Genomic DNA, 21,305 nt, shown 5'->3' on the forward strand with positions numbered 1-21,305 from the left:
GGAATCAGTGAGACGGAGGGTTAAGGGTGTGACTGTAGTAATTACTCAGGCCTGCACCTAACCCTCAGTGCCCAGGCTCACTGGCACGACAGCCTCGGGCAAGCTACTTAACCTCTTATTTGCACCTCGGTTTTCCTCGTCTGTAAAAAGGAATAACAATATCTGCTACAGGATGTTGCTGTGAGGAGAAAACGAAGTTTTGTATGCATTTATTAAGTGCTCAATGAATGCTGTCTACTATTGTTGTTGTATTGTTATTATCCACATGTTCAAATCACTTAATTAAAATCATTCCAAGTTTCCCTATTTACTGTAGAACAAAGTTCAAACTCCTTAGCATGAAAACTTCCTGAAAACAGGCTCCAACCTCCCTCACAGCCTCATATTCGGCCACTGTCTTTACTACTCCCATTGTGCCAACTTTAAAGAAAGCACATACTTCATTTTTAATCTTCTGTGACTTGCCTGAGACTCTTTACCCTGTTTTTCATACTCATAAACTCCTACTCATACTTCAAGACCCAGACCAAATCTCAGTCCCTCTGTGGAATGTTCATCAAGTCCCTTTCTGTTCCTTTGTTCTCCTCTTTTCCCCCCTCCCTTGCAGCACTGATCAGGCTATATTTTAATTAACGGTATACATGTCTGTCTTCCTTATTGGGCTGTGAGCTCTGTGAGGGCAGGGATATGACTAAGACAGCCCCAGATCCTCAGAGATTAGCATGAAGCTGGTCTAGAAGCAGATGCTCAATGCATCATAGTAGCAAAGAAGGTGAAGTCACAGAGTCCGGGCTTCGAATCTCAGTGGCCACCTTTGCTGGCTGCTTGTCATTAGGCAAGCATTTAACCCCTGTGTAAGTCTCAGATTTTGTGGAACAATAATAGCCCCTGCCCCATAGTGAGATAACATACGTGACCCATTTAGTATAAGGACTGACACACAGCAAGTTCCCAACAGATGTGGCCTAGTTATTACTGTATCAATGCATTACTGCCCAAGCAATGAAACGCACACACGAACGAAAGCCCAGCTCAGAGAGGTCACATTGTACACGTTCCCCGATGATTCAAGAGCTCCATCATAAGTTTTTGCATTAAAGTGTGCTGAAATGCAGTGGAAAGCAGAGATAAGCTGCATGCCTGGCCTCTGGCTGGACCCCTGGGGGCAACTGCTATTTCTTTGGCTCTCTGCTAGGCAGATGATCTCAGGAGTCACACACTTACATATTAATTTGTGATGAAATTAAATGCTGCATCAGTCTGACAATTTCTCTCTTTCTGGGGATGCTAGTAACATTAATAGCAACAGAAGACTGGTTTCGTTAAAGTATGTAAGACACCGCTCAGCTGTTGACCAACAGGCCTTCACAGGTCTGCATGGGGAGAGGAAGAGGAGAAGGGTAATCGCGGGTGAGTAAACAGAGAAACTCTGATGAGGTGCAGAAAGCAAGGATGCTCTGGTACCAGAAAACTCCTTCCTGTGAAATGTGTCAGGTTCAACTAGCAGGTTAAAAAGAGACCTTTGGAAGTTTTCATAGAGAATGATGTTCTAACTGGAAGCACAGGGTTGGAATGAGTACATTTTACACCGTCAATACGGGAAGCTGGGGGTGAACATCTGAACAGCATATTATGCTCACAGAAAAGTTCATTAAAATAGTGCCACTCTCTTAAAGGATTCCAAGATTCTCTGTTTATTCAAGTCAATTAATGTTCTTTAAAATTTCCCACTGAACTTGCTGTATGTGGAAACCAAAGACTTTGACGTGGCATGGAGGCGCTGCACGATCTGGCCCCACTACGGCTCCAGGCTCATTCTCCCGGATTACTGGGCTCAGGTCCCTCTAGCTTTCTTCTGGTTCTTTCCATGTGACAAGCTCCTTTTTGCCTCGGGGGTCCTGTGAATGCAGTTCCATCTCCCTGCAATGCTTTGCACCCCTTACTACTGAACAACACCTGCTCATCTTTTAGGACCCAGCTGAAAAGTTACTTCCTCAGCAAAGTTATTTTGACCCCTCCAATCTAATCCATCTATCCCTATACTTCACAAAGAAGGTATCTGGATGGCAAATGAGCAAATAAAAATATGTGCAACCCCATTAGCCATTAGGGAATTGCAGATTAAAGCCACTACCTACCTCTTAGAATGGCTAACAAGAACAATAACCACAGGACAACACCCAGTCCTGGGAGGATGCAGAGTAACGGACCCTCGCACAGTGCTGGTGGGGATGTAAAATGGTGCAGCCATCCTGGAAAACAGTGTGTCAGTGTCTTAGAAAGTTAAACATACACTTACCATAAGACCCAGAAATCCACTTCTTGGTAATTATTCTACACATCACAACATGGGTAAATCTCAAACATATCCTAAGTGAAAAAAGTCAGATCCAAAAGGTACAGACAGCATGAGTCCATTTATGTGACTATCTGGAATAGGCAACACTATAGGGGTGGAACACTGTCGCTGTTGCCAGGGCCTGGGACAATGAATTTGGAGGTGATGGAACTGTTATATATCTTCATTGTGATGGTGGTTAGATGATGGTATGTGTTTGTCCAAATTCATAGAACTATACGCTAAATGAGTGCACTTCACTGCATGAAAATTTTTCCTCAAAAATAAACATCTCAAACTACATATTTATCAGGTTGATGACTTTTAAAGTGACTGTCTCTCACACTAGCACAATGAGGGCGGGAATATTGTCTGTCTGTTCACAGATGTATTTTTGGCCCATAGAACACTGCCTGGCATGTAGAAGGTGTTCGATAAATCTCTGTTGAATGAATGAATGGACGGATGAATGAACGAATAAATAAATGAGGGTTCTCTGGAAAGATATCGGGCACTGGAGCCTCCCTGGCCTGGGCCTGAATGCTGGCTCTGTCACTTTCTCTGGAACGGGGGCAGGACACTTCATCAGCCTCGATCATTTCAACAAAGAGTATAAGCATCACCACAGGGCCCCACAACCACTCCTATTTGCTCGCTGCAGCCTCCTGGGGAAGGGAAGTGACATTTGGGGAGTACCGACAGGGCCCCAGCCCCACGATCCCCTGTGCAGCCACCACCCCTGCAGCCGACCAGGATCCTATAGTGAATTAGGGTTTGTTTAGGGTCTGCTTCCCCCAGTAGACTGTGAGCTCCATAGGCAGGGGAATGCCAGATTTGGCTCTGGATTCCCAGTGCTAATCTTACAGCAAATAATCAATCGTCTAAATAATAACAACGACAACAACAACAATAATAATATCAGCTACACATTTTGTGCATCTACCTTTTGTCAGGCAATATGTTACGTACTTTCAATGTCATGTCATTAAATCCTCACAAACAATCTGCTAAGGCAGATTGTGTAATCATTAATCCCATTCCTCAGAGGAGGAAACCGTCAGGTCCCGTGGCGGGCAGCCAGCGCTTCCTGAGTGTTCACCTGGCTTGAGCACTTCATGTGCATTATATCCGGTAATGAGGTTCGCCAAGCTCACCCAGCCGCCAAGGGGAAGACACCCAAGCTGCCCCATGCTGAAGCCCACATCTCATCTGGACCCATTCCTGGCAAGCCTGGTGACCCGTTTGCTTCTCCAAGGCCACACATGGGGCCCGATCCCGTGAGTCTGATCATGACCGTCTCCAGTACTGAAATTTCTGCCAATTCCCTAGGCCTTTACCACGACATTCAAGACCCTCGTGCTGTGGCCTGTCTCATCTCTCCCTCCCCATCTCATCTGGTTCTATAAGTTATTAAAAAATGGAACCGCTAGGACCTCCCAACACACCAGGCTGTTCCATACCTCTGTGCCTTTGCACTGGCTGTTGCCTCTGCCTGAAAGGGCCTTTCTTATCCCTACCCAAAAGGCAAATCCTGAGCACACCCTCAAGTCTAACTCAGATTGTCACCGTCTCCAGGAATCTGTCTTGACAGTGATGTGTTTACATCTATGCCCACACATCTGTCCGCCCCACTAGACGGGGAGCCCGAGGCCCTGGAGAACATGACTCACTTCAGGGCCCCAGTGCCTGACTCTGAGCCCTCACCTCCTAAACACTCAGTAAATGTTTGCTGAATGAATGCTCAGCTCTTCATTTCACCTCAGATGAATAAACTCTGAAGCCCTGGGTGGCTGCTGGAACATTTCTGACTTCTAATCTGGCACATTTCAGAGAGAATTTTTTTCCTCCTACTGTGAATTCCATCTGCTCTTTTAATTAATGAAAATTCAGTTCTATGCAAATGTTTCTTCTGAGATCATCCTTCGTGAGCAATCTTTGGAAGCTTACTCATCAGCCCATTCCCTGGATCTGTGTTTGCAACGTTCTGGGAACCTGTTATTGGGTCTTTGAACCAAACAGCTCAAGTGAACGAAATCAACAAACCTGCCACTTGACATCAGGAATTTACAGCCCTGGGACCTGCAGGATGTGGCTTTATCTAGAGCGTTCTCCCTCATGCCCATCTTCCCCACGAAACTCCCACTGCCTGGTACTGTCAACCCCTATAGTGTCTGATAATACATCCATTTGGTAAATCAGTTGTGCCCTCTAAATCCCATAAAAATCTCTCCTGTGCATTTGTTGAGTAATTCAGGACTGAGGCTCCTCTAATTAGAAGGACATCAGAAGGCCTAAATCCCATGTACAGCTGGGACAATAAACCTTTTTCTTGACTGAGAAATACAGCTTTATGATGGAGGAACTCAGTGTCAAAAAGGCAGCTTGGTATAGCCGCAAAAGCATGGACTTTGTACTCAAATAGACGTGGCTTTGAATTCTGGCTCCTTCGCTTGCCAGCTGTGTGACTCTGGGCTGATGAATTAACCTCTCTGGGCCTCAGGTTCCTCATACATAAAATGGGAAGATGCGGAAACCTCACGTGGATCTTCTGAGGATTAAATACAATGACAGGCACACAGTAGGGTCACGATACACATTGGTTTTCTCCTCCCTTTTGAAGGTGTAGAGAGTGGGCAGCTGAGTCTGCTTTCCCAGAGGCTGAGAGCCAGGACAGAGCTGCCTCAGGCATCAGTGGGAAGCCGGGGAACGAGGCTGAGGCAGGCCTGAGGGGAGTCTCTGCGGTGTCTGGAAAGTCTGCCACGCATGGTGGCAAAGCGGGGGCAGAACGATCAGGGTTGGTGCAGTATTGTCTGGACTTTCTCCAGTGACCAGGATCTACGTTCCTGGAGGTCACTTTGCTTTCTGGACACAGCCTAGCGGCAGTCAGGGCTAATTCAGAGGGTCACGGAGGCGGCTGCAAGTGGGAGAGCCTTCCCTTTGTGTCACCTCTCTCCCCCGCTCTCCCTCTGGAGATGACGGCTCCTTCGGCCTCCACCTGCCCCTTCTGGAAGGGCATTCCCTGTGCCTCAGAACCGGGCTCTTCTCTGTGGTGTCCTCCCCGGGGGATCTAGTCACTGCCTTGGCTTTGCTGCACCTCAGTGCTGGAACTCCCCCATCCACAGATCCAGTCCACGTCACTCTCCAGCTGCTCGGAGCACACCTGACTACTGTGAGGTCCCCAAAGACATCACTCCCATCAGTTCAAACCCATCGCTCCCACCACCCACACACCTGCTGCTCTTGCTGTGTTCCCTACACAGAGAACACCACTGAACCCACTCCGCCGCACGACCTGGAGCCTGGGAGGCGGCCTCAGAACCTCCTTCACTCCCATTCTCCTGCCCATTTGATCTTGAATCTTAAGGCAGTGACCTCCTTGGACAGACTTGCCCCAGCTCTGGATCCTTCTGGAAAGGGGTTTCAGAAAGATTGTCAGCAGTGAAAGCCTTATTCAGGTATGTATTCAGCATCCCAAGAGGACTATCTGAAGTGAGCAGACCCACTCACATGTGTACCTTCTGGGGTTCACGCTGACCTGGGTCTGACTCTCACCACTGATGTCAAATCCACACATACAAACTGACAGAGCAGGTACATAGCTAACCGAAAGACCATGGGCAGCATTTACTACAAAACTAAGTTGTCCCCACAAACCCCGAAATATAAGTGGGTGGGAACAAACCACCAACAGAGACAAGAGCTCCACGGTAGCAACTTCTGTACGGAAGGAAACACAGGCAAGAAACAAAGCAGCATATGATGAACGAGAGAACAGAGAACCCCAAAGTAGCCAGCAGGCGTGTCCTGGGAGGCATAGAGGGCCAGTCTGAGAACAGCAGCTGAAGCCGGGAGGGGCTTGTCCAGTCCAATATCAGGCGAGTGAAAGGGTCCTTGGTGAATTCCGCAGCAGCTGGACAGCCCAGGACACAAAACCTCTTTACTCAAGGCAGCCAGAGCTCCCCTCTAGGAAAGATCCCGAGGAGAGACTGTTGGGAGTGGAATTAAAACTGAGCAGGACAGGGACTCTACAGACAAAAGAAAGAGAAGGTCCGAAAACAGGTGGGCAAGTGGAACTGAGCCAAGAAATCCCAGAGAGCAAGCTGCCTCGGATTCGGACACCACAAAAGCAACAGAAGACGTAAGCCTATTCAGTCAGAAAAGCTACCCTGAACCACACCATCTTCCAAGAGTTCAGGAGAACGAATTTCACATGAGAACAAGCAACAGAAAGGAATCAAAGTCAAATTCCATGCAAAGTTATTATAAGAGAAGGGAGAATAAGAGCAGAACAACACTTTGCAGTGAAAGCACACCAGAAAGAAGTGCCAAAAAAAGATCAAAACTGGAACCTACTATTTTAAAATAACTAAAAGATAGTGTGGTGGACTGTTTCATTAATGGTTCCCCAACGAATCAGCCTTCTGGTATCCATCCCCTGTGCCGTCCCCTCCCACATGGTCGCTGGTCTTGGTCATGTGACTTGCTTTCGCCAACTGGACATCAGGAAATATGGAGCAAGCAGAGGCTTGACAAGCACGTGGGAACTGGGTTTCACCTTCCTGAAACTACCGCCACCACGTGAGCAAGCTCACTCTAGTCCCCTTGATGACAAAAGACCACATAGAGAGAGGCCCTTTAACCTCAGCCATCCTGGCTGAGCCCAGCCCCCAGCTGACCCACCAGCAGAAAGAGTGAGCCCAGCCAAAACCAGCAGAACCACCTCACCAAATGGCAGAATTGTGAGAAATAATACCTTGTTATTGTTCTACGCCACTAAGTTTTGACATGGTTTGCTACACAGCAACTGATAACTAATACAGACGTTAAGAATTAATAACTAGCATAGGCATTGAGAAAATTATACAAGACATGAAAGAACAACACAAATTAGAATTTAAAAAACTCAGAAATCAGGCAAGAGAACTCAGGAAAAAAGTTAGAAATAAAGGGAAAACTATTGCAGAAATAAATACTTCACTAGAAAGAACATAAAGCAAATAAACACAACAGATACCGCTTTAAAAGAAAGAGAAAGAGAAAAATGAGAAACATTTTAAACAATGAGGGAAGAGATAAGAAAGACTTAAGAATGACAAATACTGAAGATTGGCAAAGAAGATCCAACATTCAGATAATAGGCATCCTTAACAAAGAAAATCGAAGGAAAGGAATAGAATGCTTATGAAAAATGATATTTCCATCGAAAGTCGTAAAGAAAAAGCAACCTGAATATAGTGTACCTAAGAATATAGACCCCAGTGATCAACACCAAAGTTATATTCTGGCACACTACTGGACTTTAAAGAAAAAGAAAAAATGGTTGGTTGGTTTGTTTTTCTCTAGGTCCAAGCCAAGCTTTCTGGCTGGGTAGGAGTTCTCTAGAAAACACAGGAGGAGACAGTCTTCCTGGCAGGGGAGACAGCTTGGTGAAGGCCCAAGGTGTGAGAGAGCACTGCACATCCTGGGCATGCTGGGGCCTGGTGTAGGGTAGGCCGTGGGTGTGGGGGTGGGGACAGAGCAGGAGAAGAACTGGGCCTGATCACACCCCCCACAGGGGCCCGGAACACTCACCCATGTAGGGCTTGGTCCCGGCCATGGAGGAAGCCTTTTCTGTGCCTTTCACGATCGTTGCTATGTTGAAGTCTGTGACGTGAACATGTCCTGGAGAGAGAGAAACAGAAACCCCAGTTAGCAAAAGCTGCAGGCAGCTGGGTTATTTCTCTGTCTGATTTAAAGCTGTGGTCTACAAGGTGGGGGGCAGGACAAAAATACTAGCACTTCTACTTAAAGTAGTATTTTATCTGATACTTTGAAAATGTCTGTTTTTTGCAGTATTATCCTAGTAGCCAAGAAATAGAAACAACCTGTGTCCATCAATGGATAAACAGATAAAGAAGGCGTGGTATGTATATATGATGGAGTATTATTCAGCCACGAGAGAAAAGGACATCCTGCCATTTGCAACAACATGGATGGACCTTGAGGGCATTATGCTAACTAAGATAAGCCAGACAGAGAAAGACAAATACTGCATGGTCTCACTTATATGTGGAATCTAAAAAAGAGTCAAACTCATAGAAGCACAGAAGGGAAAAGTGGTTGCCAGGGGCTGGAGGGGGGTTGCAAATAGGCAGAGGCTGGTTGGAGGGCACAAACTTTCAGCTATAAGATGAATAAGGTCTGAGGACCTAACGTAAAACATGGTGACTATGGGTGATAACCCTGTAATGTATAACTGAAATTTGCTGAGAGAGTTAAACTTAAACGTTCTCACCAAAAAAATATATGTCTACAAATATAAATATGTGAGGTGAAAAAAATGTGTGTTCTATGTACAAGTTTTATAATGTGAATTTTTTGTTGGTAGGTGCGTATTATTTATAAATAAATATATATACTTATATTGAGGGCATGAGAAGAGATTTTATGCGTTATAGCTTGGGGCACTGACCAGAGAGTGAAGGCTCCTGGCGAGTACACGGACCAGTCCGCCCAGACTCCCTCTCAGGAACACCCAGAGTGGCTGGGGCGGGGGAGGGGGTGTGAGGAGAGGATTCTCAGGCTGGGAGGACACTCCTGTTCTGCTGTTTGTCTGCTGCGGTCAGTGGGGGCCTGCGTACTGCACCCGATGAATTTGGTGGGGAGGGGGCTGAGGGTTGAGACCACCTTCCGTCCAGCCTGAAGTAATGGAGCAGGTGGGACGTGGATCGGCTGGGTGCACGCACAGATAGGTGTTCAGGAAACCTGAGAAGGAAGGCAGGGGGACAGGGAAGAAGGAAGGAGACAGGGAGATGTGGGAGTAAAGGAGGAGTAAGGAAAAGAAGGGAAAGAAGGAGGGGGAGGGAGGGGGGATCCCGAATGGTCAGTACTGGCTCTCTGGGGAATTCGAAACATGAGAGAAAGCAGCTCCGAGACCCCTGAATATCAGATATAAATGCCATCACGTTTCCTTCTGTTTGTTTGTCAGCACATCCTGTGAGAATGCTTGGCCTTTCATCACATCTGAGAGTTGTGTTTGGGATGGTGGGACTTAGATAGGCGAGTGGCACACACAAAATCCACGCTGGGAGGACTTGGAGGGCACCTGCCAGAGGTGGACAGACAGACACCTGCCAGAGCAGGTGCAGCGAGGCCTGCTGAGAGGCGCACCCACGCGAGAGGCGCACCCGATGGGATCAGCTGCGGTGGAGAGCAAGAGCCCCAGTGGTTTCACGCGCAGATCCCCGGTCTCAGGCTCAACGCCAGCACTGAGGTGGGAGGAAGCTGCCCTCCCGGCACTCTGTTCAGCGCCCCTGGGTGAGATGCAGCGGGGACGTGCTCGGTCAGTGATGATCTGCACTGCCCTTTGGGTGCTCGTGGATGAAGCCTACGTCCCCCAGCCAGGCCTCCGCTGGGAACCCTTTCTACCCACGTGGTGTCCCTAGAACATACGCAGCCTGCTCTAGCCTCCGGGGCTGGAACGAGTGTCCCTCCCATTCAGCTACCCACAGTCCTATCTGCAGGGAGGCAGTGTGGAGCAGTAGTTGGGTGCACAGGCTCTGAGCCAGACTGCCTTGGTTTGGGTCTCAGCTTTGTTGTGACTGGCTGTGTGGCCTTAGGCAAATAACTTAATCTCCCTGGGCCTCGGTTTCCTCGTCTGTAAAATGGGGATGATGATTACAAAATACCCATCTCAGAGGGCTGTTGGGAGGAGTCAGGGGGTTAATACACAACAAATGGTTACAGCGAGTTGACACACAAGAAATAGGGAAGTTTCTTACAAGTGTTTGCATTCCTCCAAGGTGGCTCCCATCCCATCTTCTCCAGCCAGGGCCAATCCACCCCCTGCACCCTCCCAGTCCTCATTGCTGATACTAACAGACAAGTGAATCCACATTCCCGTTGTCGACTGTGAGGTATGTGAGGGTGGGTGCACACCCTAGTCATTCCTGCACCCCACACATGCGCAGTTGCAAGCACAGTGCATGCCACCTCTGGGAGTGGATTCTGGATGCTTCAAATACGGCTTTTATTTGGTTTTTCTTTCATTTCTCCCCTCTTAAAAAAATTTAATATTTGCATTATGAAAGTAATGCCAGCTCATCATAATGAGTCAAAGAATACAAACGTGTTTGAGCCACTCCTTCAACTCCGCAACGTCTCCTCTCCCTGCCAGAAAACCACACTGACTCATCTGGCTCCTCCATTATTCCCCCTTTTCCTTAGGTGCACACACATCCACATATGCTGGGACTCTGGTTTGTTCTTACAATAATGGGATCAGACTCCAGGGCTCATTCTGAAAGTTACTTTTGCATTTAGCCAGGTATCACAGACATCTTTCCAAGTCAATATACACAAGTCTACCTATGAGATCCACAATGCCTTATCCTCTATTCTAAAATCAATTATTTTTGGTAATTTATTTGGTGATAAAACCTAACCTAAAACTTCTCTTCAAAGTTCTATTTATTCTATTCAGGGTGAATATTCACGTTTTGCTAAATAAATATTAATATATTTGATTACAAGGTGCATCCCCGAGCCTCTATGGAGGTGTTACATAATATACAGTATATATTATTTTTAAATGTTATTATATATTAGACATATTATTTTCATATTACTATGATACATATTATTTAACAAAGATATATTTTTAAATCTGAAAAATTTTGAGGTATGAAAACATATCTAGCCCCAAGAGTTTCAGATAAGAAACTGTGGACCTGTAGAACTGTGGAACTAGGGAACTGTAGTTGCAAAGTATTCCATAGTAAGTTTACATCATGTTTTATTCAACAACCCGCCTATTGTGGCATTCAGGTTGTTTCCAGTTCTGTTTGCTTGTTTGTTTGTCTCGTTATTTTAAAACACCCAGCAGTAGCATTCTTGAGCATATATTTACATATTGGTACTTTTATTTTAACTAGGTAAATCCCCAAAGGGGGATTGCTAGGTCAAAGAGTATGCAGTTTATGTTCCCAAAAGTTACAATTTATGGTGCTATAAACAGAATACGAGAGTGTATATTTCTCTGCACTTGGACTAGCACTGCCTGTTATCAATGATTTTACTTTTGGCAAATCAGGTGGTGAGAAATGGTATCTCACCGCTGATGAGGCTGCTCCTTTTTCACGTGCTCAGTTTCCCTGTGAACCGCTGTCTGGAACCTTCGTCAATTTTCAATCAGTTCCTTGTCTATTCAATGTATTTACCCTTTTCTCTGCTCTGTCTACTGCAGATATTTTCTCCTAGCTTATTGTTTGTCTTTTGACTTTATTTACAGTATCTTTTACATATGAACATTTAAAAAATTCAAACAATATATTATTTTTATAGTTTCTGAGTATTATTTTTCTTATAACTTTCCAGTTTCCAGAAACCTGTTCCTGGTTTTTTACATATTCTTTTATATTTTCGTATAATATTTATATAATTTATCTTTTATATTGAAATCTTCTAATCATGTGAAATATATATGGTATGATACAACATTCTGATTTTATTTCTTCCAAATGGATAGCCAATCGTCTTAATATTTATTGAAAAATTCATCCTTTCCCAATAATTTGTAATGCGACCTTCATCTTATATCAAATTTCACATATATGTAGATCTGCTTATAGATTCTCTCTTCTGTTCTAATAAACTTTCTTTATGGCTGTGCCAGTACTATGTTAGTTTCATTACAATAGATTTGTAGGCTATCATTATATTAGCTAAGGGTGGTTCACCCTCACTCTTGTTTCTTTTAAATGTTTTCTTGGTAACTCTCAGATATTTTCTCTTCTGAAACCAATTCTGCCAGTTTTAGGAAATACCCCCATTAAGATTTTGATAGGAATTACACTAACTTATACATTCACGTGAGAAGTGTGGACATGTAATTCATCCAGGGTCATGCTCTGTCTTTCATTCAGACCTTGTTTTATTCCTTCAAAATATGTCTAATGTTCTCTTCATTTAGGCCTTGTAAATTCCTGGGTAAATTTATTACTAGATATTATATAGTTTTGGTCACTATTTTGAATGGGGATATTTTCCACTTCTTTTTCTATCTACTGGTTTTTAGTATAATAAAAAGCTTTAGTATAATAAAATTTTGTTTGTTTGTCTCCTTTTGGCTACCCTATTAATCTTCCATAGCAGAAGCTGCTAGTTATCCCTCAATATCCCATCCCTCCTTCTCAAACAGCAATAGAATTTTTAACTGAGTTCATGGCTACTCAGCTAAAGATGACAATTCCAAACCCCCTTTGCAGCTGGGTGTAGTCATATGACTGTGTTCTGACGAGTGGGATATGAGCAGAATGATATTTGCAACTTCCAGGTTATTTCTTAAAGGGAATGAGAATTCACTTCTTCCCTTCACACCCTCCCCCCTGCTCTGCATTCTGTTGCCTGTTACGTGGACTAGAGGGGCCATTCTGAGCTACACAGATAAGGAGCAACAACATAGAAGGAGCCTGGGCCCCTGTGACCTTCCACAGAGGAGAGACTGAACTTTTACTAGAGAGAAAAAAACTTCCATTTTGTTTAAAATTTTTTTGAGTCTTTGAAAAGCAGTTAAGTCTATTTCTTAATTTTTACAACCCCCCATTAATCTCGACAGTTTTTTCATTTGAGCCTTCTGGTGTTTCTAAGGATAGAAGCATGTCATCTGCAGACAACGATGGTGCTCTTTCCTTGTTGAGAGGCTTGAGCAGAGTGGTTAAGAACATAGTCTTTAGAGTCAGGATTTCCAAGAACTAATGGCTGTGTTGCTGTGGTGGGCATTTGCTGTCTGTGGCCACTCAGATCCCCTGTCTTAACAATGACTCATCCCCACACAGCTGGCTTTGGGAGTGGGGCACACGGCTCCAGCTGGAGGCTGTCAGGCTATCTTCACCCCTTGGCCCTGGCAGTCGGCTTAGGGTTCGGCATATGACCCGATTGGGGCCAATGAAGACTGGGGAGATGATTTTCCAGGAGGTTCAAGAAATGAAGAGTTTTCTCTCTTTTGTTCAGGAGCTACCTAAAGTGATATTCTCTGTCTTTGGAGGATGAGGTGGGGATATGACTATCTCCCTTCCCCCCCAGAACTACAGAAGCCATTTACTACCACAAAGAAAGGCAGCCTAAAGATGAATCCTATCCTTGGAGAAGATAGAGCTGCAAGTATAGCAGAGAAATGATGGCAGAGCCTGATCAAACTCTGCCTGAAGCTGCATTACAATGGATTTGAGCTATATCAGCTGAAAAATACTCTTTATTGCTTAGGACTATTTGAGTTGGGCTGTTTTTTCCTTGCCATACACAGCTGGTGTCGCAATTGAAGCATCCACTCACTATGAGATTTGGACAGGTTATTTCACTCTGTAAGCCTTTGAGTCCTCATCTGGAGAGTGAAGCTAACATTAATAAGTACCTTGTAGGATAGTTGTAAGGATTAAACAGGGTGATCAGGACTGAGAATGTGACATTTGAGCAAAGACCCGAAGAAGAGAGGGAGCAAGCCATTGGACCACCGAGGGAGGAGTACAGTGGGCAGAGAGGGCTGCCAGCACAAAGGCCCTACAAGGGACCAGCAGGAGGCCAGAGAGAGAAAGTGGGAAAAGAGCTCAGAGAGGGAAGGGAAGGGTGGAGTATGTAGGGCCCTCAGGGCTGCGGCGAGGACGGTGGCTTTTATTCCAGGTGAGAAGATTTTAAGAAAGAGTGACGAGATCTGACTCACTGTGAACATCAGTTTGGCCGAGTGAATGGATTACAGGGACAAGGGGCAAACCAGGGAACCTGATGGAGAGGGAGAGAAAATGCGACCCCTGCCTAGGGTAAGCGCTGTGACACAGGGCTGCGTAACTGGTGCTAAATCTCATGTTAACCCTGGAAGTACTCTCGTCAGGAGGGTGTCACTACCCTCATTCTACAGAAGAGTAACCTCAGGTTCCAGAGACCTCCCCAAGGTCACGCAGCTGATATGGGGGGAAGCTGCAGTTTGTCTGCAGCCTCATCCCCCAGAGCGTTTCCCTCTGCCCCACTCTGTCCCATGCAGAGCCAAGTCTTCCAACAGCCCCGCCCTCACTTCCTCCTGGCCCTAGGGAAGGAGGCTCTGGGGCAGCTCTGAAGGGGACCTGCTGGTGCACATCTGGGAATTCACATACAGCAGGTGTGACAAACAGCAGAATTCTGCTCTGGCTTCCCCATGCCATGCTAATTGATGAGCTGTAACTTCCCGGTGAGCTTCCTTTAACGGTTGAGCAAAGATCTGGGAAAGTGAAAATTAGTGCTGTACGAGGTCTCCTGTGAGTTCCTCTTGGGAGGATGGAAATTTGCTACAAAATGTGCAAATGTGAACTGAGTTTTAGGCTATTTGCTTTCCACAAATTGCAAACGTTCAAAACTCAGAGAAAGAAGGAGCCCAGGATATTGTGTGAGACCCATTAGTACCAGTTTGAACGAGAGTATCGATAATCAGTAATCACACTCCCAGCCCTGCTTATGCATCCTGTACTCTGGCCACACTTCTCTCCTTTCTCTGAATGCACGGAAATTCATCTGACCTCCAAGCCTTGACACCACTGGAATGCTCCTCCCTCTCTTCTGCCTGGTGGACTTCCATTCATTCTTTAAAACCTGGCCCAAGAGTTATATTACTGAGGGATGTACATCCAGCCTTTGCTTGCATACTTCCACTAACAGGAAACTCACTACCACAGAGGACGGTATCTCTGACTCTCTTAGTTGGCTTGGGCTGCTGTAACAGAATACCATAGACTGGGTGGCTTAAACATCACACATTTATTTCTCACAGTCCTGGAGGCTGGAAGTCCAAGATCAGGGTGCCAGCATGGTGGATTCTTGGTGAGCACCCTCTTCCTGGTTTATATGGAGGCTTTCTTGCTGTCTCCTCACATGGTGAAGAGAGAGAGAGATCTGGTCCCTTCATCCCCTTATAGGGCACCAGTCCCTTCACTGGGGCTCCAACCCTATGACCTCATCCAAACCCAATTACCTCCCAAAGGCCCCAGCTCTAAGTACCACCACATACGGGGTTAAGGCTTCAACACGTGAATTTTGCAGGGTAGGGGACACAAACATTCAGTCCATAGCAGACTGCTTTAGGCCTCTCCCCTGGACCCCCTCTTCGCTCCACTGTCATTCCCATCCTAGCATCTACCACACTCTATCTGTCACCTTGTCTGTCTCCTTGAGGCCAGGAATCCTGCCTTGTTCATTTCTGTGTCCCCAGTACCTTAGCAATGGCCTGGCCTGGAACGGGTACTTACCAAGTGTTTGTTGACTGAATGACTGACTGACCAAACAAAAGACTGAATGAAAGAGATATGATAAGTGAATCCTATCGCCTTTCTTCATTCTTTACTGCTTAGAGACATCATGGTATTTACAGGAGTTGACAACATTCCATTTCAACTGTTGACTTTCAGGACTGCAGCAATGTCACTGTTTCAGCCTGACCTCAGATGGTGGGAGCAAGCCACCCCCTCCGTGATTTTTGTAACCACTGGTGCTCGTGTCAGGGTTGGCACTACAAAGAGTTGTAACTTGGGCTATTTTCTGAGCATGAAAGGACACGACATCCATGTGACTTTGAAGGGTTCTCCCTCATCTCTTCACTCAGCAATTGCTTATTGAGCGTGTCCTCTTGTGCATATTGGGGGGGGTGGGCTTGAAAGTGCAGATGCTGAGAATGTGTCAGTCATCTGGATCGCGGAGCTGGGCGGAGATGACAGGGATTACCCTCAGTGGGGCTATGATTGCCGATGCACGGAATCATCTCAGTGTTTCCAGGAACAGTGACTCCTACCTCACAGGCTGATTCTAGCACCTTCCCCACATATCCCAGGAGGAAGCACCCAAAGCCGTCCTGAATTTTGCTGCCTTTTCACTTACTTGTTCTGCAGCTACATTGCACAAATACCTGTTCCTGCTCCACTGTGCCCTTCTCAGCCCCTGTAATGGAATGAGCCCACATGGGTATTTGCCAGATGAATGAGGGCAGTGCAGTTATCTCATGAGACCTACAGGGCCACAGCCCGGGCGGAAGGTGGGGTCTGCTGGGAAGGGGACATCAACCATGACCGGCAGGCCTTTGTCCAGGTGCAGCGTGAACTCTCTCTACATCTGTCCTCTGGAAGCCACGCTTGGGTGAGTTGCCATGCCTCTGGCGAATTCCTGGGAGTGGGGGCTGAGGTAGTGCCCGCTAGAGGGGCCAGACCAGGAGTTAGGATGGAAGGGCGTCAGTCCACCAGAGCTGATCTCTTCCACACGATTCTCCGCCTCCTTTCCCTTTCGTCACGCTGGAATTTGGAGTAAAGTCTCTTGTGAACATCTGTCCCCACCTTAGCGGGTGTACGCGGTCTACGTCGTGCCTAAGTCAGAGGGCAGAGCAGCGCTGCTGAAAAGCAGCAGCTGGAGGCCCAAGGGGGATGCGAGTCAGGGCTGTGGGCCCAGCTGCCCTGTCCACAGCAGGCTGCGGCCGCCCCCAGCTCCAGCAATAACCGCACTTGCGAGACGAGAGAAGATGCAATGCTGGCTGCCCATCCCCAACTCAGGATCACGCATCCAGGCACCTTCCCCTCCCACTGATCTTCACGGAGACCGGAATGAACTTATCACAGGACAGCGGCAAAAGGAAAAAGAAACCAAATCAAACTGCATGGCGCGAGCTTATCCAGGCTTCGTTTGGCTTACACAGCAGGAAGACTGACTGGGGCGGAGCATGCCTTTGCCTGACAAACAATGAAATGACCCCCTGATTTGCTTCTATTCTGTCTGACGTGACCTCCTCCCACGTCTTGGTCGTGGGTAGGAATGCGGGGCCTTCAAAACAACGTGTGCTCCAGGCTCCCCTGTGCATACCGAACAGTGTAACACAATCGCCGGGCACAAGAAACACAACGCTCTTGGGGGCGCCTGAGCTCCTTGCTAGATTTGGGGCATTGTCACCCCCGGCGAGTTTCAACACCTTCCCCCTGGATGTGTCCTGACTTCACAGAGCCTGCCCGGCACTTTCATCTATGTGAGTTGCTGCTGCATGGAAACCACCTTGCCCAAGGCTTTCGAGAGAGCTCAGCCGTTCTCAGTGTCCTTCCTCTCTTCTCCTCTCTTCTTCTGTGGCTCTCAATGTTCAGCCACTAGATTTCTGGGTTAACTGGTCACTGCAGCGGGGCTGGCTATTACAGTCATTACCATGACTGTGAGGTGTTATGCTAGAGACTATCTTTTGACACTTAGTATCCGTCCACTCCTTTCTTTCCTACCTCCTGTATCACAAGGCCCAGAAGAGGGAACCACGTTTTCTGACTCCCTTGCAGCTAGGGTTCTGGATCAGACTTACCTTCTGCCAAGGAGATGCCCTCGGGTGAGGTGTGGAAGGGGGAAAGAAAGCAGAGGTCGTCTTTTTGGGACAGAACCAAAGGATGAGCAAGCTCGGTAGATGAGGGTCTTTGCTGAGATAGGACTTCTGTTAACACTGTCTCGTCACCCCTTTCATGGTGTGAGCAGCTGAGGAGCCAGAATTCAAGGTCCTAGAGCCAGAATTCAAGTCCCAGGTAGGTCTGACCACAAGTTCCACATGCCTGTTGCTTCATTAAGCTGCTTTCTCTGGAGGGCACGGAAGCCCAGACCAGTAAGATGAACTGACTGAGGATATGCAGCTGCCCAGTGATGGCGCTGCCTCCACCCCAGGTCACAGGATGGCAAGACCACCGCTCTCCCCACCAGGTCCCGGTCACCTTCCCTGACTCATTCCAGGATGTAACCCCCGCTCCATACAAATGTGCTCCGTGGAGCCAGGGGCCAGGCCACACGTATCTCCAGCCGAGCATCAGACACTGTTCCGGAAATAGTGAGCAATTAAGATGATCTTCACCAGGCAGAGCTGGAATTTGGACCCAGTGTTGGCAGAGAGATAGACGTTTGATATTTCACAGGGAAGGACTTGACCTTAAGCATGTTCTTAGTCCCTCTCCACCCATCCTCACCACTCCCGAGGGGGGTGGGGTGATTACGAGAAGGGTCAGTTTGGGATGAACTAACCAGCCTGTCAGCTAAACTCTGCTGGGTCCCTGTGAGCAGGCATGGGACCCCTCGTCTGGTCCTCCAAGCTCTCAGTCTCCCTCTAGTTGTCCCTCAGCCCCACTCAGGTGGGGGTCTGGATAGTGAGTCCTCTTCTCTCTGGGGTCCTGGAGCAGGACACTGCTTTTCATTTACACAAATTCGAGCTTTGATCAGCAATGAAGGTGTTGTCTTGGCCTCTATCTGCCAATTCCTTGTTTTATTTTTTGTTAAAACCCCCTATGGGGAAGACAGGGCTGTAATGGGTTGCATTGTATCCTCACCCCCAAATTCATAGATTGAAGTCCTAATTTCCAGACCCAGTCTCTCAGAATGCAACCTTATTTGGAAATAGGATCTTTGCAGATGTAATTAGTTAAGATGAGGTTATACCGGAGTAGGATGGGCCCCTAATCCAATCTGCCTGGTGTCCTTATAAAACGGGGCAATTTGGATACAGACACGCACATGGGGAGAACGCCATTTGAAGACTGGAATTACGCTGCCACAAGCCAGGGGCTCCCCAGAAGCCGGCAGAGAGCAGTGGAACACATCCTTCTTCAGCCCTGCTGACACCTTGATCTCAGGCTTGCAGCCTCCAGCACCATGAGACAATCAATTTCTGTTGTTTAAGCCTCTCAGTCTGTGGGACTTTGTTACAGCAGCCCTAGGAAGCTAATACAGGGGCTCTTAACCGGGGGCCTCAGAGACTCCTGCACCAGGTCTTTAGGACTTCAAGACCCTCCCAAAGTGTCACACTGCAGTAGAAACTTCCCTTCCCAGCAGCCTTCTGAAAAGAATCGCATTCCAACCCTCCTGAGGACACCAGAATACCTTTAAACCGCATTCCTACACTTTGTCCTTAAACTCTTGGAACCCCATCGAGAATAATGACATCCCCTATTGGCTCCTGAGACTTAGCAGAAACCCCTCTGCTCCCCAACTTGTCTGCGTGGCTCCCCCCACTTCCTTCTCAGCTGCTCTGATCCCTGCATCTCAGGCATCAGAAACAACACGTGCCCAATTTGTTAATTTCCCGGAGTCTCTTCCTCCTGGCGTGGTGGAGACAGCCTATAAGATGTTTTGACAAGGAAGAACGGGGTGTCGATGCTGCTGGCCACCACCATTTTGGGGAGCACTCATCAACAAATATGTCAGCAGCAGATGGAGAGGCAATTCTCTGAAATGAGTTGTTATTCAGTGCTCTAAATATACTCTATTAATAGGAAATATGAAGTATAGTAATTGCAGCAGATTAGGAACCAACTGCCATTGAAAAGATAGCTTGTTACTTGCAGTTCTCAAGAGGAGGAGCACGCCATGCCATGGGGGGCCACACAGGGAAGCCTGGGGTCGCTCATGAGGGAGAGGTGGGGAGAACGAGGGCAAGAGCCTCTCTGTTGGTTTCGTGGGAAGGAATGGGTGAGGCGGGCAAGCAGGTTTAGGAGTGGCTAGTCTGGATCATTTCAGGGGCTCTGGGGCAGAGAGGCTGTCCCTGGTCGTCTGGTACCTGGCCCTGGGGTGATTAGGTGAGGGGATGGCGGCTTGGAGTATGAAGAAGTCAAGCATCAGAAGCCAGAAAATAAAAGACTCGGTTAATAGAAGGAGAAAACGAGCTGATGTGGCTGCTGTGTTACCGGTTGCTAAAGATCCAGGTCAGGTTTCTGATCCCCATGTGCCCATCCCCAGGCCCATAAGAGATGAGTGACTTCTACCCGCACAGCCAGCTGGGAAGAGTCACAAACGTGTGGGTCTTCACGGCCTCCTGCCCGTGGTGCTTTCTCACGTGCCGTTCTCTCCCTCTGGAATGCTGTGCCCCCAAACGCTCTGTTGACCCCACTCATGCTGCAGGATCCAACACAGACATCTCCTCCAGGGAGCCCTCCTTCCCCTCCCCCGGCCTCACTGCCCTTCCACTCCTGCACAGCCCCACCCCTGCCCGTCCCAGCACTGACCCTGCTATTTACTCTCTGTCCCTCCCTCAGCCCTGGCTACACCTTAGAACCACCTGGGAACTTGAAAACTGCCCCACCCAGTGCTCTCTCCTGCAAGATGAGTCCAATGAGCGCTCTGTGGGTGGGACCTTGGTGTTGGTACTTTTTACAGTTCCTGGGTAATGTGCAGACGTGACTGAGAACGGCCACTCTAAACTGTGAGATCCTTGACCACAGGGCTCTGTGTCCTTTGGTCGCCTGGCACAATGCTCACACAAATGAAGGAATCGCTTTCCTGAACACAGAGAGGACGGGGCTACAGGGTCAGTGAACTTTGAACAAGGGCCCTCAATGACACACAGCGTGAAACGCGGGCGCCGCCCTTCTGTCTCTGACTCTCGTCTCTTTGCCCATCTTTGGGGAAGTCGAGTTCCAAAGTGGAGAAGACCAAGCCGCCCACCTGTACAGGCGGCCCCTCCACTTCCACCGGCCTCTTGCAGATGATTGCATTAGTGGCCGCAGCTCCTCCCCCTCCCTGTGTAACCCCCCTCACCATGTAACTTTGCAGTGCACCCCCCAAGTCTAGGCTGGGTCATGTGACTTGCTTTACCTGCTGGGATGGGAGCAAACCTGACACAGGTGGAGGCTCGAGTGATCTGGCTTTCCCTGCTCTGCTCTGCTGAGGCCGTGCGGGGCTGTGTGGGGCTGGCCAGCCAGAGGTGAGACAGCAGGAGCAGGGCTGAGGGGCCCGGTCAACCAGCTGACGCCACAGTGTAGCAGCTGGCAGCCAGGCAACCCTCAGACATGTGTGTGAGCACAGCCAACGTCACCAGGGCTGCCCAGCTGACCTCACCTGACCTCAGTCTCAGCAGCAAGCCCTGCCCAAAAGCTCAGCCCCACACACCTGCGAGCTAAGTAGATGCTTCTGGTTTGTGCCTTAAAGCCATGCGGTTACTCATTACCCAGCCTCATTGTACCAGCAGAAAATGAAGGCA

At 47.8% G+C, this 21,305-nt stretch overlaps 1 protein-coding gene across 4 annotated transcripts in view; it reads right to left on the bottom strand.

Annotated features, from left to right (window-relative positions):
• STK32B (serine/threonine kinase 32B) overlaps positions 1-21,305 on the bottom strand; it is a 349,018-nt gene that overhangs the window by 44,814 nt on the left and 282,899 nt on the right. For all 4 annotated transcript variants that reach the window (XM_004432264.3, XM_087434910.1, XM_087434908.1 and 1 more), the window contains one exon: positions 7,910-7,999. In XM_004432264.3, coding sequence (XP_004432321.1) covers positions 7,910-7,999 — 90 coding nt within the window. The remainder of the gene's footprint in view (positions 1-7,909; positions 8,000-21,305) is intronic.

The sequence above is a fragment of the Ceratotherium simum genome, chromosome 8 (genome assembly GCF_057802395.1).
Source record: "Ceratotherium simum simum isolate JZ-2026a chromosome 8, ASM5780239v1, whole genome shotgun sequence".
Lineage (NCBI taxonomy): Eukaryota > Metazoa > Chordata > Mammalia > Perissodactyla > Rhinocerotidae > Ceratotherium > Ceratotherium simum.